The sequence below is a fragment of the Sarcophilus harrisii genome, chromosome 2, assembly GCF_902635505.1.
Source record: "Sarcophilus harrisii chromosome 2, mSarHar1.11, whole genome shotgun sequence".
Classification (NCBI taxonomy): Eukaryota; Metazoa; Chordata; class Mammalia; order Dasyuromorphia; family Dasyuridae; genus Sarcophilus; species Sarcophilus harrisii.
The window spans coordinates 634,942,399-634,959,506 of record NC_045427.1 but is presented as its reverse complement, the minus strand read 5'-3'; the positions used below and the strand labels follow the sequence as shown (position 1 = coordinate 634,959,506).

At 39.2% G+C, this 17,108-nt stretch overlaps 1 protein-coding gene across 3 annotated transcripts in view; it reads right to left on the bottom strand.

The window, feature by feature from the left end:
* The window catches only part of CTNNA3 (catenin alpha 3), a 1,956,715-nt gene that overhangs the window by 1,873,027 nt on the left and 66,580 nt on the right, over window positions 1-17,108 (bottom strand). For all 3 annotated transcript variants that reach the window (XM_031949475.1, XM_031949477.1, XM_031949474.1), the window contains exon 3: window positions 3,940-4,132. In XM_031949475.1, coding sequence (XP_031805335.1) covers window positions 3,940-4,132 — 193 coding nt within the window. The remainder of the gene's footprint in view (window positions 1-3,939; window positions 4,133-17,108) is intronic.

Below are 17,108 nucleotides of genomic sequence, written 5' to 3'. Positions count from 1 at the left end.
AGGCCATTTGACAGCTTTGCTCCCACGCTGGAGAGCCTGCAGTTTAGCTGGGCAGTGAGTCAAGAAGAAGCAGAAGATGAGCCCTTGGAGATAGATTGCTCACCAGAGAAGACCCTCTTTTATCTTTGCAGAATGCATGCTGGGTCCGAGGGGTTTGGGTGAGTCACAGTGGAAAGAGAGTGGGGGCAAACCAGGACTCCCATTGGATGACTTGTGTTTCTAGAATATTGTTTTAAAGTAATTAGCTGGAAGAATGATCCCTTTTATCATTTCAATTCAACAAGCAGCACTTCCCATGTCCAATTTATTGGCAAGCCAGCCATTACTCACACCCTTCTCCTTCAATCTAATCCAACAAGCCCTAACTAAATTCCCATACAAAGCTAGCTACAGTAGAAAAAGTGCCAGGACTAAAGTTGGACAAATCTGGCCTCAGATACTTAGTAGCTATGTGACCATGGTCAAGTCATTTCACCCTATTTATCTCAGTTTCCTCATCTGTAAAATGAGCTGGAGAAGGAAATGACAAACCATTCCAGTATCTTTGCCAAGAAAGCCCCAACTAGAGTTGCAAAGAGTCAGGCATGACTGAAATAACTGCACAACAATAGAATTATGAATGCAAGAACAAAAATGAAGGCAGTCCCTGAAGCCTCCTACTATGTGCCCATCACTACTAGGCACCTAGAGGTGATATGAGTTGGGGGGGGGGGAAGGAAGGATTCAAGGAAGAAGATATCATTCAGTGGTCTCTTATGCTACTGGCTATACCCATAGTCAACAGCCCAATCAGCCAGCCATCACAAAAGGCCCCAGATTCCAGATTCCTATAGTTATGGGGAACACAATCAAAATAAGACACCTGGGTCTGCTGGATCAGTACACTAAGTGCTGGGTGACCTGCTGGAGGGGATTCAGAATCAAAGGGAGCACGAGATTGGAAGTCAACAGAGCAATGCCCCCTATGGTGGCTCTTGGCACAATCTTACACAAGGGACCACAAGTAAAGGCAGAGATTGAAGAAATTTATAAAAAGAAAAAAACAATGTTTTTCTGAAATGATACCTGATAGGTGCTTGATAAATGCTTGTTGACTGACTGACAGATTGACTAACTGAGTGAAGGGATCCAGGGAAGCTAATCCCTAGTAAACAGTAACTGAAAAAGAAAAATGGAAACCCACAATATGTGTATGTGATCATCATACTGCTAGGTCATGGAATCCAGCCAATAATATCATTGCTGTCCACCTCAGGAATAAAGTCCTATTTAAGGATTTCATTGCTGATTAAGAAATTGATTAGAGCTGGAGAATCTAGGCTGTAATCCCAGTTTTGTTCTTTGTTATACATGTAGCCTGAAGCTTGTCCCCTAAAGACCATTAGCCTTCTAGGAAAAAAAGGTTGGAATTATACAACCTCCATATTGTCCTGAATCTCTAACATTCTATTCTATTATGTAAATAGTTATGGAGTGTAATAGTGGCTGGCATTTATGTAAAATGTTACAGGAAATTATTGATTTATGTATCTATTTTATTCACCTATATACCCGAGGTCATATAAAAATGTCTCAGGAAAACAAGAGGTCACAAATGGAAAAAGTTTAAAAAGCCCTGCTCTACCACAATATGACATGCTACCAATTAATATCAATTAACAGAATATCCTTTTTAGATAACACTACCATTTTCATCAGTTTCTTAGGTAGATATAATGACCCAAAAGGTAATTCACAGTTATATCCTAAACATGAAAAGTACTCCTAGCAGTGGACAAAAAGTCATTTCAAAGGTGTCTTCCAAGACATGGATAACCAGAAAAGGGGACTGAGCCAAACCAGCTCAAAAAATAATGAATTACATTTTGGTATCCACAAAATAACAAAAGACATTGCGGGTAAAGTCCCCAGTGAACTAGACACATCCTCTCTAGAAGATATATGGAACTACATGGAAAATGATCATCCAGAATGACAGGGACTGGGTAGGCTATAATCTGCACTGATAATACAGTAAGCTGTGAGAACCTTAATATAAGAGGCTGGTTTTGCCTTTCATGAGCTCCCTTAATTCTAGGGCCTTCCTTCTTTTTAATTATCTCCAATGAACCCAGTAGACAGTATATATGTACACTCTATGTCATCTCCCTCTTAGACAATAAGCTCCTTGAGGGCAGGTCCTATCTTTGATCTTCCTCTGTGTCCTCAGTGTTTGTCAAGGTGCCTGACACACCACAGATGCTTAATAAATACCTATGACTTTGTCAGCTTGGAAAAGGTGGCCATAATGATGAGACATCCCTTAAAGTACAAAAGGAAATGCCATTTGCTCCAGTCCAAAAATCCAAAATGTATTAAGCACTTGACATGTACAGAGAATTCTGGTCCTCCTTTGCATTAAAAAGTTATTTAGAAATAAATTGGTGCTATTCTTAGTGGTATCAATTAAATATATTAAATATAATTATAAGGAGAAGTGAAACAAGCATTTATTTAGCTCTTACTACATGTCAGGCACTGTGCTAAGCAGTTTTAAAATATTAATTCATTTGATTCTCACAACAACCCTGAGAGGTAGATATATTTCAATTACCACTTTACAGATGAAGAAACTTAAGTAGACAGAGATTTAAATGATTTGTTCAGGATAACATAACTAGAAAATGTCTGAGACTGGACTTGAGCTCAGGTCTCCCCGACTTCAAGTCCAATACTCTAATCCTTTGTTGTTGTTGAGATTTAGGGGGGAGTTATGGGGGGAACGAGGGTTAATTATTTTTGTTATACATGTAAATTCATTTTTGACATATTTCCTTATAAATCACATTGGGAGAGAAAAATCAGAACAAAAGGGGAAAACCACGAGAGAAAAAGAAAACAAAAGAAAAAGTGAACATAGCATGTGTTGATTTACATTCAGTCTCCATAGTTCTCTCTCTAGATGCAAATAACATCTTTCAGTCAAAGTTTATTGGGATTGCTTTGGATCTCTGAACCACAGAGAACCAAGTCTGTCAGAGCTGATCATTGCACAATCTTCTCGTTATGGTGTACAATGTATTCCTGGTTCTGCTCGTTTCCCTCAGCATCAGTTCATGTAAGTCTTTTCAGGCCTTTCTAAAAACAGCTTGTTGATCATTTTTTATAGAATAACAATCTTCCATTATTTCATATACCATAACTCATTCAGCCATCCTCCAATTGCTCTATCCCTTATGTCACCTAGGAGTCTCTGCAGAAGCAATAGAGGACAGTTGTTGGACACATTGGCTTGAAGCCAAGAAGATAAGGATGAGTCCTTTAACCTCTCAGTTGCTCAAAGCAACAATCCAAGACTATATATTGCCAAAAAGTCCTGATCTACACTAGAAAGAGGAATCATCTTGCCAGAAATGGCCTGTGCTAGTTAAATCACAGGTCAAGCTTCTGTCCCTATCTCTTTTATGAGGTACTAAAGCAGATAGAAGCTCTTAGGTTGTTGTTGTTCAATTGTTTTTCAGTCACTGCTGATTGTTCATGGGCCCATTTTGGATTTTCTTGGCAGAGAAATCACTCATGTATTGGCCATTTCCTTCTCCAGTTTATTATACAGATGAGGAAACTGAGGCAAAAAGGGTTAAATGACTTGCCCAGGATCACACAATGCATAAGTATCTGAGACTGAATTTGAACTCAGGAAGATGAGTGTTCATGACTTCATGCCTGTAATTCTATTCATTTGAGTCACCTAGCTGTAGGGTACTCAGCAACTAAACTACTGAGCCAAGATAAAATTTTGGGACCTTAAAGACATTTACTTAGTTAAAGAAGAGCCTCTTCTTCCTACACAGAATGCCTCAGAATGTCTTCTCCATAACTCTTATGGCAAAACCAAACAACCCAAACTCTGCTCTTCTGATTTACCCACAATCTGATCAGGATAATGATCTTGCAACTTACTTTCTGTGCGCACTTCCTGCAGGGCTGCTGTAAGCTCTTCCTTTAGGACGGTGGCCTCCCTGGCAATCTTCTCCCCCTTATCGAGCAGATTCCACGTGGCTTCTTCAACGGAAGCAAGAAGAACCCGGGCCCTTTTTGAACGTCCTTTTTTCCTATTGGAAAGATTCTGGGGACAATTCACCAGTGTCGTGACCTAAAATGGAAAAAAGACAATATATTTACTAAGGGTGAACTCTTTGAGTTGGCATAAAGTAAGAAAAAGAGAAAAGGAAATAGTCCAGGGATATCTCCATCTGAGGGATATCTCAGGGTCTGGGATATCTCAATGTCAGAAAAATTGGCAATGAGGTGGAAGGAAAGAACACCTGTGTCTGAATGTCAAATTTCTACTTGTGACTTTAGGTAAGGTGTATTTCCTCAATGGGTTTCATTTTCCTCATTTTTAAAGATGAACTCCAAAATCTCATCTGTCTTAAAATTATAATCATAGAAATATAATTATGACAATCATTTCATGAGCATTAGGAATTAGGTTAGATCCTCTCTATCCAGCTACCAGGGCAAACCGAAGCTATGGACTTGATATAATTTCCCTAGAACTTCTGATTGAAAGGAAGAATGAAAAAGAGAGATTATTCTGTTTAGTATTTGAGATCCAGGTGAAATTTGAAGTTGAGCATTGATTTTGGAGTTAGAAGAAAAGGGTAAAGAGCTCACCTTTGCCACTCCATCTGTGAGCAAATGTGTGGATGGATGGCAATAAACTTCTGGGGAAAGAGTGAACCAATCTCTAGAACTGTTAGAGTATTTAGATCATAGATTATGGATAACACGTCTCAGATCTATGACCAAACAAGATTCTAGATTATATCTCAGAGACCAAATAAACCAACGCCCCCCCCACTTTTTTTTAACAGATGAAGCAATAAAAAATGAATTGCTAGTGTGAGAGGTAGGATTTGAATCTAGGACCTCTGATTTTATGTCAGGATTCTTTCCCCGTCTTTACTACTTCAAGAAACCAAATCTTCCCACTGCTATACATTCTAAGTATCAGAGTTAGAAGCTATTGACAGAAATCCAAAGTGAAAAAAAAAAGTCCTCCAACTCTCAAACCTTTGCTACAAACCAAGAAGAAAGTCTCATTGTCTACAAAGAGCCTTTAGAATGCATTTTAACCCGTAAAATTTCTGTATCTTCCCACTGCACATTCCTGCTCTATTGTACGTGTCCTCCACCCTTCAAATATCTCCGGGAGAACAGCCTGGGCTGTCATAATAAATGAATGCATACCAGAAATGCTTTATTCTTTATTAGAAATGCTACCACTAAAAGAAATATAGCAAGAGCATGTGGAAGAAGGAAAAAAAAAACAAAAGAAAAAGAAATTTAAAAATAAAGAGTATGTGGGAGAACACTGGCTTCCATCTCCCCAGCCCCAATACTATCACAACATGCAAAATCTTCATCTGGCTTCAAATTCTCTCTGTACCAATGTGTCTGTAGCTCCTTAATACAATTATTTCAAATTGATTTGACTGGAGTCAAGGAAAATTTCCAAAGGCCAGTTTCATTGCAGAGGTAAGCAAGACTGGCTAATTTTTTATATGCAGGAGTTGAATGAGTCTTGCTTTTTTTTTTTTTCAGCAAGTCTCAAGTGAGAGAGCTTTATTTGGCTTAAAAAAAAGTGGATAGACACAAGAAGTTTGTGGATAGAAAGTCTGATAGAGGTTCTGAACTTGAGGATGAGTTTGTTATAAGCATCCCTTGATACTCATGCAAGGTTCCAGGGTGCAAGAAGTATGAACTCTGGATGATTCATCTTGAGATAAGGAAGGGAAAATCACTAAGGCAGGATAAACAGACCTTTGTCTCAAGGCGCCAAAATTCGAAGGTGTGACTTCTCCTAGGAGAAGTTTAAAGATTGTTATATCCGAACATTATAGCTTACCTCCTTTTACTTATCTGCGTGACCCTCATTCTCTCAGGCCCCTTTCTAACTTTCCATTGTCAAGGTATCCACTTCTTAGGATCTTCTCCCCCAGATCCCAAGAAGCCATACATAGAATTCCCTTAGAGATAGACCACGCTTTCCTCCAGCACTATCCTGTCTAAGGACAGCTGTCCTTTGGGGAAAGATTTTTAGTCATAGTACAGTTAAGGAGCTGATAAAGACAATCAAATGAAATATATATGGTAAGTGTTTCCCCTTTCATCAAACTCCCAATTACCACTGGCCTAGGATGTCTATAATTCACACCTAATAACTATGTGGAGAACTTTAAAAACAAACCACTGTATCTTTGAATCTCAATTTTCATTTGGGATGTGGGGCTAATCACACTTTCCCTATCTATCTCACGAATTTTTGGAAAAAGCACTTTCATAGAAACATTGAAGTACAAGAGAGAGATGACCTATTATATTTTTATGTTTTTAATTATATTATCTATATTATAAATTTGAAAGACAATCCAAAAAAAGCAGAGAGAGAGAGAGAGAGAGAGAGAGAGACTGAAAGTTAAGAAAATCTTTTTTCAATTCTTCTCTCAGATACATATTGACTATATGACCCTGAGCAAGTCACTGTCAGTATCTCCACAAAATTCTTTAAGGCAAGCTACAGGAAAGGCACTTAACTAGAGGGAATTCCTTACAAAGCTCTCTACATTTATATGTGTGTGTTTATATGTGTATATAAACATGTACATGTACATATATATACATATAATGATACAGAAAGCAATTCAGTTACAAATTTGTATGCAGATACATATTTTAACTGAATTGCTTTATCAAAATAAGACACTTCCCCATTAATATTAAATTAGAGGGCCTATGGTGGCATTTGTGATTCTGTGGCACTCTTTCAGGAGTGGAGGGTAGGGATGAAAGTATTCTCTAGTCCAGGAAAGCAACTCCTTATGGAAAAGAGGGAGCAAGAATGAAGGAGGAAGCAGGCAAGACTTCAGATTCGGTCACATAGCTACCCTGTGGCTCTCTCCCTTCAAAATCAACAATAGCTACTGAAGGTGCCCAACTCAATTGGGCAGTAAGGGAGAGAAGGAATAAGTATTTATATAGTACCTACTGTGTGTAAGACCTTGTGCTAAGTACTTTACAAATATTATGTCAATTAATTCTCACCACAACCCTGGAAGGTAAGTGCTATTATTATCCCTGTTTTATAGTTGAGGAAACTGAGGCAGACAGAGATTAACAATTTTGTCCATAGTCATACAGCTAGTAAGTGCCTGAGGCCAGACTTAAACTCAGATCCTCCTGACCCCAGACTTCATCTCCTTCACCACTTAGCTGCCATGAAGGGAAGGGAAGTCCACTCTAACCCTAAGTCTAAGAAATCACTGAGATCTCTTCAAGTTCTGAATCTCTCTTCTAATGACCTGAGTTTGATTCCTGACTGCCTATTTCTATAAGTGCCATATTGGACAGGTCTTCATATCTCCACCCCTACATCCAGGTTCTTGCTCCCCAAGCTACCAGGTCGCTGACTGATTTCCCCAGATGCAGTTTCCAAAACAATGTATTTATGTATCCCAGGGGCTCTACTGCTCCCCAAATGAGGGCACCATGGGGTGCCACTTAGCCCAACTGAGGTTTGTAGTGTTTGTTGCAGGTGAATATACACACACACACACACACACACACACACACACAAAACCCTGTAGTGCCATTTCTGGTTAGCCATTCAGTAAAGTTCCATCGAGATACCTCATCCTGCTGCAATCATGCTCTTGATTCCTTAAAGGTTCAGTTAACAGAGACTCTCTTCCAAAAGGATCGTGCATTGGAAAGGCCTTTGGTGTAAACATAATGAATGACTTTAAATAGCTCTGTCTACAGACTTTTTCTCCCTTTGTGGAGACATCCCTTAAGAATAGAGCTGCCTTTCCACAGTTAGCCTGGTTGATACAGAAGTTACTATCAGCCATTACTATATCTATATCATAGCTATATCAAAGATATGAAAGAAGTCCAAATCTTTCATTCTGAATTTCCCAAGGAGCTTCCCCAGGCTAGATTGGAATGAGGAAGTTCTAAATAGAGAAGAAGAAAGAGCACTAATCTTAGAGTGAGGGGAAACAAGGTTTAACTCTCAACTCTGAACTTACTAGTTGTATGATCCAAGGTAAGTCATTCTACTTTTCTAAATTTCAGTTTCCTTTTCCCCAACACAGGGATAAAAATCATTTTTCTGCCTACCTTCTGGGGTTGTAGTGTCACTAACATTCCCAGTAAAAGGGATAAAACTCCTTGTACTGCCCACCTTCTGGGGTTGTAGTGTTGTTAATATTAAACCATAATAGAAATGGGAGCTATTATTATTTTGCTATTTATCTGGATCCATTTCTTGATTCTTTCTTCAACTGCATGGATTAGCTCTCCTGGTTTTCATCCAAAATCACATAGCTTCCATTGGGTCTGCTCTATGATATGTTTGAAAAATTTGCTTTGTCAAGTTCTATCAAATACCCCATGGGGACTTTAATTGCTACTATATTAAGTCTCAATATTAATTTAGGGACTAGTGCCATCTTCCCAGCCAGAAGCAAGGTTTTTATATCTCCATTTCTCCCTGTCTTCCTTTATCTCTCCCATCAGGGCTTTTTGCATTTCTTTGAATAAATCTCTTATGTCCCAAATTGAATTACTCCCCAAGTATTTAATGTTTTGTGTCAGAATTGTGATGCCATCTCTTTTTTCACTGTATATTCTCTCTGGGTGTCATGAGAATATAGAAATTCAATTGATTTTTGTGGATTTATCTCATATCCTGTACCTTTATGGAGCTCATTTATTACCTCTAGTAATTTTTTGGTTGGTTTCCTTGGATTTCTAGATATACACTCATGTCATCTGCAAAAAAAAAATACATATATTTTTATCTCTTCTCCTTTTTTTTTCATTTTGAGTTGCTATTGCCAACATTTCTAGAACTATATTAAACTGCACTGAGGATACAGGCATCCTGTCCGGTGTCCAGTTTTAAAGGAAATGTATTAGAATGACTTCAACAAAGATAGTATTGGCCTCTGATGTCAAACAAGTACTCTTTATCATGGCTAAAAGGAAGACCCTGCTGCCTTGTAGGATTTAATCAAAGATAGTTTTCTGAAGTTTCCCAAAGTCTTTCTCTTCATCAGCTGAGATAACCAAATCATTACCAAACATTAATTAATGTCTATTATGTACCAGGCACTGTGCTAAGTACTGGAGTTACAAAAAAAAATAGATCAGGATCTTCCCTGCTTTTCCAAGAGGGAAGATGGACATGGCATCTGAAAATCTAGTTATGAATCCCAGCTTCATCACTATATCCATTTTTAAAGAATCGCAGAATTTCAGCATTGGCCAATATCTCAGAGCGACCGATGAATGTAAATACATCTGAATAAGAGGCTCCTAATGAATCACCCACCTTTGGCTCTAAACTCTCACATGTGAGATTCCTCTAAGTAGGCCAATCCACTTTGGGATAGCCTTCATTTTTAAGACTCTATGCCATATGGTGTCATTGATTCTGGGTCTGCCCTCTGAAAACCTTTAGCTCGCAATCACATGATAGCCCTTTAAATACTTGAACAGAACTCTCCTGATCCACCCAAGTCTTCTCTTCCCCAAACCAAGCATCCATATTCAACCCCACCCTTTGTAATGATGGGTTTCCTCCTCCAGACACTGTCTACTTTACCAGTGTCCTTCTAAAGAACAGCCTGCAGAACCGAACACGATATCCTATATGCAATCTGACAAGAGTAAAATATAGAGGATCTATCATCCACTAATAGTTTCCTCATATGTGAAATAAGGAGATTTAGTTGGGTGATTTATAAGTACATCCACCCTCTTCTAAATCAGATGGTTCTTTTAATGGGATGACTAATATTGATGGTTTCTATATAAAGAACACTAAGGTAAGGAAAGCACTGAAGGAGAAAAAAAGCTTGGATAAGCCATGCTTGCTTTCAGTATTGAAGGAGGAAAAAAGAGAGACAGAGGCAGACAAGGAGTGAGATAGGGGGAGATAAGGGGAGAGAGAGAAAGAGAGACAGAAGGAGAGACAGAGAGAGAGAAAGAGAGGGTAATAGAGAGACAGTCAGAGAAACCGTGAAAGAGGAGAGAGAAACAGAGAGAGAGAAAGGGGAAATAGATACAGAGAAACAGAGAAAAAGAAACAGAGAGAAAGGGACAGAGACAGCGACAGAGAGAGAACTTTTAATATATACTATGAAATGAAGAGTGAATTAAGGAGATGGAGAACAAAGTTTATGTGAAATTAGGAGCACGGATCACAGAAGGGATAGCATTTGAAATGAATTTTAAAGGATCATTATGAATACAGCCAGCAAATAGAGGAAATGAGGACATCTTAGGCATGACCATTTGCAAAGTACAGGGACAGTTAAAGTAGAAAACATGTTCCAATAACAGAAGGTCATCCAAATTGGCTGCAGCATAGAAAGGGATGGGAGTAGCAGATTGGAGAGGATCCTGGATGTTACAGTTTGAGAAAAGTTGAGATTTCAGTCGAGGGGCAATAGTGAACCAATGAAGGATTTTAAGCAAAGGGAAATGTACATCAATGTACACAACCCAAAAGCTATTCCGATAGTAGCATGCAAGTAGATTGGAGGCAGAAAAGAATGAAGGTGGAAAGATACATTGGGAAGCTGTTGTAATAGGTCAGATGGGTGGTAATGAGGGTCTGTAATAGGACAGAAATGGTAGGGATGAAAAGGAAAGAACAGATTGGTGAGATGCTGCAGGAACATGACAGGAGGGTATGACAGCTCAGTAGTGTACAGTGAGGGAAAAGGATGGAGAGTCAGAGAAAAGACGAGTTAGGAAGGGCCCAGGTTGTTCTAGTTAACTTTTTCCAACTCTAAGTGGCTGAAAAGGGGCCAACCTGAATTGGTAGAGGTAATTTCCTCACATGGGAGTTCCCTCTACCAATTAAATTATAAGTCCTCTCTCTATTCCTAACTCTACCCTTTTAATAGTAGTTAATAATAATAGTTTCCATTTATATCGTGCCTGCTATGTGCCACATACTGAGCTAAGCGTTTTACAATTTTTATCTCATTTGATCCTCACAACCAGCAGTATAGCTACTATGATAATCCCCATTTTATAGATGGGAAAACTCGGGCAGAGAGAGGTGCCCAAAGTCACACAGGTAGTAAATATCTCAGGCTAGATTTGAACTCAGGACTTTCTGATTCCAGGCTCCATGACTCAAATCTATTGTGCCACTTAGCTGCCAGTATTAAATAGTACCCAAGTCAAAGAATCAAGCTAGAACTAAAAGATGAACAAAAATGAATAGATCAAAAACAGCTGACCAGAACAGGAGGGAGGTCACCAAAGCAGCAAATGTATCTGTAGCTATACCTGTATCTATGTCCAGACACACAGACACACATATTAATATAATAAACATGTAAATATATTTATAAATATAATTTATAATAAATAAATTATATTTATAAATATAAAGACATGTGTGTATGTCTAGGATAGCAAGACAGAAAGAGGGAAACTTTAATGAACTCAACTTTTACAAAACATGGAATTAGAGAAAAGAAGACCTGAATTCAAATTCAGCCCAAAGCACTTAACTAGCTGTGTGATCCTGAGCAAGCCATTTAACCTCTGTCTGTCTTTGTTGCTTCATTTGTAAAATGGAGGCAATAACAACACCCACCTTGTTGGCAGGATCAAATGAGATAATATTTGTAAATCACTTTGAAAACCTTAAAGAATTATATAGTGCTAGTTATTGTGATTCTTGTCATTATTTTCAAATCTTGGTGTTTGATTCCCTGACTTTTGAGATCCCGAAGGGAAGGCTGGCTGACTTTGTGTTGAGGATGACTGAGAGGGGATATTTTCTGTTCAACAAAGGGTTGGACTTGGTGACCTCAGGAGCCAGTATATGTCAGAGAAATGGCTTACGCCCAAGTATTCCTGAGTTCAAGATTGGGTCTTTCCAGTACATCATGTTGCCTCTCTCTTGGTTTTAATTACACAGGAACGCAGAGTTGGAGTGGGCCTCCAAAGCAATTAATATGACCATCACAAGTAATGAATATGGAGTGCATCCATTTGTCAAAGGACAACAACAACAACAACAAATGGAGTAGTCCTATAGATTGGGATGTACTATAAAATACATAGGATGAGTGAGTTCTCCCACTAGGGGTGAGACACCGCAGCTAAAACAAAAGAGAATCAGTCTCTCTTAGAGAAATTCCCTCAAGTTTCTAGGAAGGAAAACTGGAAATCGGGGGCCTGTTGAGTAGGCGTCCCCTACTGTCTCCAGCTTTCCAAGTCTTTCTCTCTCTCTCTCAACATTCATCTAAAGTTAATCTCAAAAAGAATCTGAAATTATGTAATTCAAAGAAATGTTTTGTTCTTTTAAACTCTCACACCGACTCTTCCCCTCACAAAGGCACTCAAGCATTGCATCAATGTTCTCTCCACCAATCTAAAGTCACATTTAAACAGCTTCTTCCTGTGAAACACTGTATTTTTTTTTAATGGGCTATACCAATCTGAAAATTCCTCAAGCTAGAAACATTAAGGTCTACAGAGCAAAGAAGTATTCCTCTTTTTAAATGTCCTGATCTTCAAAGATTCTGAAATCAATGCATTTAAAAAGAAGCATCGAGTTTATTTGTCTAGATTCGAACACAAAGAATTGGGAAAGAGGATTATCGTATGCTTTCCACAAACAGGAAAGTTTGCTAGATTCGAAGAATACTGACAAATAAATTGATATCCAGAACTAGCCACCCCATAAATTATTGGGGTATATTGCAGTTTTAGCTTGCAATAGGAACTTTACAGAATGTGGCAAGACATCATCTTGGCAGTAAATGGTTTCACTTCAATTTCTCAGTTGACAGTGTCCCTACTTTGTCATATCTGAGGTTACCCCTGGTGGATGACTTTCTATAACGGCAACCTGAAAAATAGAGTTTACTCTGTGGGCACCTCCTGTCCCTGAGCTTCTCACTGTGAAAATCCTAGTAAATTCACTTCAATTCAGCAAATAAATTTTAAATAGCTACCACATGAAAAAAGTTGGGCTAGGCAGAGAGGACAAAGGCAAAAAAGTTTTTTCTCTTAAAAGATTTATAATCTAGTGGGGGGTAATGTATACATAAGTATAGACAAACTATATAAACATGTATTGAGGTGTTTTCAGTTGTTTTTCAGTCAAATTCAACTCTTTATGACACGCATGTGGGGTTTTCTTGGCAAAGATACTGGAGTTCCATTTCCTTCTCCAGCTCATTTTAACTGTGGGGAAACTGAGGCAAATAGGGTTAAGTGGCTTGCTCAGGATTACACACCTAGTAAGTATTTGTGGTTGAATTTGAACTCAGGTCCTCCTGAATCCCAGATCAGCACTCTATGCATTGTACCACCTACATGACTATAGCTAAGTATATTGATTTCATGTGGAAGGAAAGGCACATAAAGTAGGCAGGGCAACTGATTCATAGAATAAATGAATAGAACAAAAGCCTAAAAAGATGAAAATGTAGGAAGGGACCAATTGGGAATAGGATAGGAGGAGGCGAAGGAGGGAATAATCCAAGTTTGGGTTTAGCATGTGATCTGCAATAGGGACTGAGCAGTAGAGGGCAGCACAGAGTTGAACTGGTCAACCAATGGTCAAAACAGGGAAAAGAAGAGAAGAGGATCAGAGTAGGGCTGATGGTGTTTGGAAGAACTAAGGGTTAGAGGGACCCTCTGGAAGATAAAGAACAGAATGCAGAAGTCATAAGGCAGAAGGAAACATGAAATGCTACAAGATTGTGGTTGACTGAAGGGATTTCAGAGTTCATAAACACAGAAAGCTAGATTGGGAGTTGAGTTCTGGATTTTGAGTCAGAAAACCTGAGTTCCAATGCCTTCTCAGACATTCAAAGTGTGACCCCGAGAAATCACTTAATCTCATTCATTCTGTTTCCTCATCTGTAAAAGAACATAATAATCGCACCCAGATCCCAGAGTTGTTTTGATGATCAGATGAGAACTGACAGAAAACTCCTTATAAACTTCAAAGTGCTTTTTTGAATACCAGCTATTAGGAAGATACCAGGTATCTTCCTTATACAAGGTATGAGGGACAGCAAGATTAAAAGTATGAGCAAATCTCTGTGTAGCTGACTGCTAGAGTGGAACTCAAGGCTAATGGAGTGGGAAGATAGCGTATCTGAAGGAAGCTCAAAGCATTCTGAAGTCTCCTGGGGTAAGGATAGGTTTGGAGTCAAGAGGAAGGCTGAGCCAAGCATTGGACTAAAGACCACACTAGCTAATAGATAGTAGCTAGAGGATGCTATATGCATAAAGTCAGGAAGACTCTTCTTGATGAGTTCAAATCCAGCCTCAAACACTTACTGACTATGTGATCCTGGGCAAGTCACTTCACCCTGTTTGCCTTAATTTTCTTATCTGCAAAATGAGCTGGAGAATCAAATGAAAAACTATTGTAGTATCTTTGCCAAGAAAACCCCAAATGGGGTCACAAAGAGTCAGACACAACCGAAATAACTGAACAAAAAAGAATGTACATCAAGTGCTTTGTAAACCTTTAAGTCCTGTATAATTGTTCCCTATCATACTAAAAAGCAACTGATGACTAGACACTTGTCCTTGAAGCCAGTAAGACTTGGGTTGATATTCTGCCTCTTCCACATATTAGCTGTTTGACCCTGAATAAATCATTTCGTGTCTCAATGCTCTAGGCAACTCCCTAAGCATGCAGTTGGTAAATGAGTTTCCTCACCCAAGAGTTCCCTATACCAATAAATAAAACTGGTCCAAACTATTACTGTCATCATTACTATTAGATATATTTTCATTGATTGCTCATGGATTGCGGATCTCATTTTCTCCCTCTGGGCCTCAGTTTCCCCATCTGTAAAGCGAGAGTATCAAATTAGATGATCACTAAGGTGCTTTCCAGTTCCAGATACCCATGATGGGTTAGATGTCCAAAACAAGTCCAAAGGCAATCTACAAAAGTTCATCATCAATGGTCACCTTGGGGTAAATTTTTGAGCGACCAAAACTCTGGATTTGGAGTCACAATATCTGAATTCAAATCCTGAGTCTTCCACTTAACTCCCTAAGACTTCCCAAACTAAAATAAAGGAGTTGGGCTGGATGACTTCTAAAGTCTATGATTCTATGACTTCCTCAGGCAGAGATCTGCACCAGTGGAAAGATTCCATATGCTGATGAAATCTCAGAAAAGATTCAGAATGTTAGCTCTGAGCAGTTAGCAACACTCACCGGCTCCTGCTTCCCTTCTCTTCCCTACACTCCTTTCACATAGTTTGTTTCCAAATGATCCTTGCAAAAGCAGCATAGCTGGATTCCTCTCTTCAGTCATTACCTGCTACTATTTGATTTCATAATTTAGTATTTTAACAAAATACCCTTCATCTACAAAGAGAATTCAGAAAGAGAAAGAGAGTGGGAGGGTTCTGCTCCCAGCATCATCTTCTGATCATTCAGTTCAAGGTCAAAATAACCATCCTTCCCATGAGACCAAGACTTGGAGCTACTGAGTGGCAGTAGCAGATCTAGAGGACAGCACTCTCCTGCCCCGCTCTCACCCCCTAGCCTTTGAAAAAAACAAAGACCTTAAATTATAAAACACAGGGAAACACAGGGGCAGTTAAGTGGTGCAGTGGAGAGAGCATTGGCTCAAATCTAGCCATAGATACTTACTAATTGTATGGCTGTGAGCAAGTTACTTAATCTCAATCGCCTCCAAAATAAACTGTTTGTTTTCTCCAATCCACCTCTACTCCTGCAAAAGCCAAACCCCAAAAATCCTAGTCATAGGCAAATGTTCCATGCTAAGGGCAAGGATTAATATTAAAAAGGAAAAAGGCAGAATGGAGGCATGGATAAGAAGTTAACCTTGGAGACAAAGACCTGGGTACAAATCCCACCTCTGATACATTCTAACTGGGACCTCTCATCTCCCCAGGTGGCGATGACTCCAAGAAGAAGCAGAATAGTTGCTGTTCTGCAATGATAGAGGGAGTTTCCTTATAGAGATAATAGCCATCAGGATTAGGATAAATGTGAATATTGTGAATCACAAAGGAGGAGAGATTGCATGGCATAGTATTCTGAGGAATGGGTCCAGTCAAAAAGAAAATTTTAAGAAGACAGAGTAGTATAAATAGGTAGAAGTTAAACTTGGAGTAGGGAGAAGGATTGGAATTGGATTCAAGGCACCCAGCTCTGACCTCTTGTACTCCAGAGCTTTCTGCAGTGCCCAGAGACCACTCCCAAATGAGAACTCCCTTTTACTGCCACCTTTTGACTCCCAGTGGAGCTCCCTGAGGTCAGACCCTGCGCCATGAGATATGGTATAGTGTTCTCTTCTTTTCTATAATATGATCGTTCGTTCTCTGGGTGCAAGTTTCTTGGGGAGCTTCTGGAGGCAACATTAATTTCAGTTTCAAGTAATAATCACCTCAAATGCAGCCAGGAGTTAAAATCCAAATCTTTATTGTCGCTTTCAAAATAGCCTGGTTAGCTTTCCTTGGTTCCGAGAGCTCTTGTTGCTAGCTTCAGCCTCCAGCTCTCTCTGAATCTTGGTTCTCCTCTTCCGAATCCTTCATTCTCAATCTCCCGACTGAATTCTGGTTCTGTCAATCTCCCAAACTGACTGACTTCTGGATTTCAATCTCTTCAACTGAATCTTCACTGACTTGTGGCTCTCAATATCTCCAACTGACTCCTCCCTGAGACTGAGAGCTTCTTATATATGATCTCTTAAAGGTGTGAGTCCAAAGGTTGACTCCCCCAAAGAGTGGGATTGTGGGAGATGTAAACTTGTCTCCTACTGAATACTGACTTCTGAATCTCCCAAACTTGTGAACTAATGTGTGAGCTAATGTGTGAACTCTCAAAGGTGTAAACATAGGCATTGTTTCTATCAATTCTAGTGATTTAACACCTTGTAAGGATTCTAACAACATGGGATGGAATATCATCCCTGCAACAAGCTTGGACTTTGAGGGAGGATCTAGGATGATCTAAACACCTGTGGCTCTCACTGGATCTCCAATCATCAATCCTCTGCTTGGACTTATTCTTAAATGGCTAGA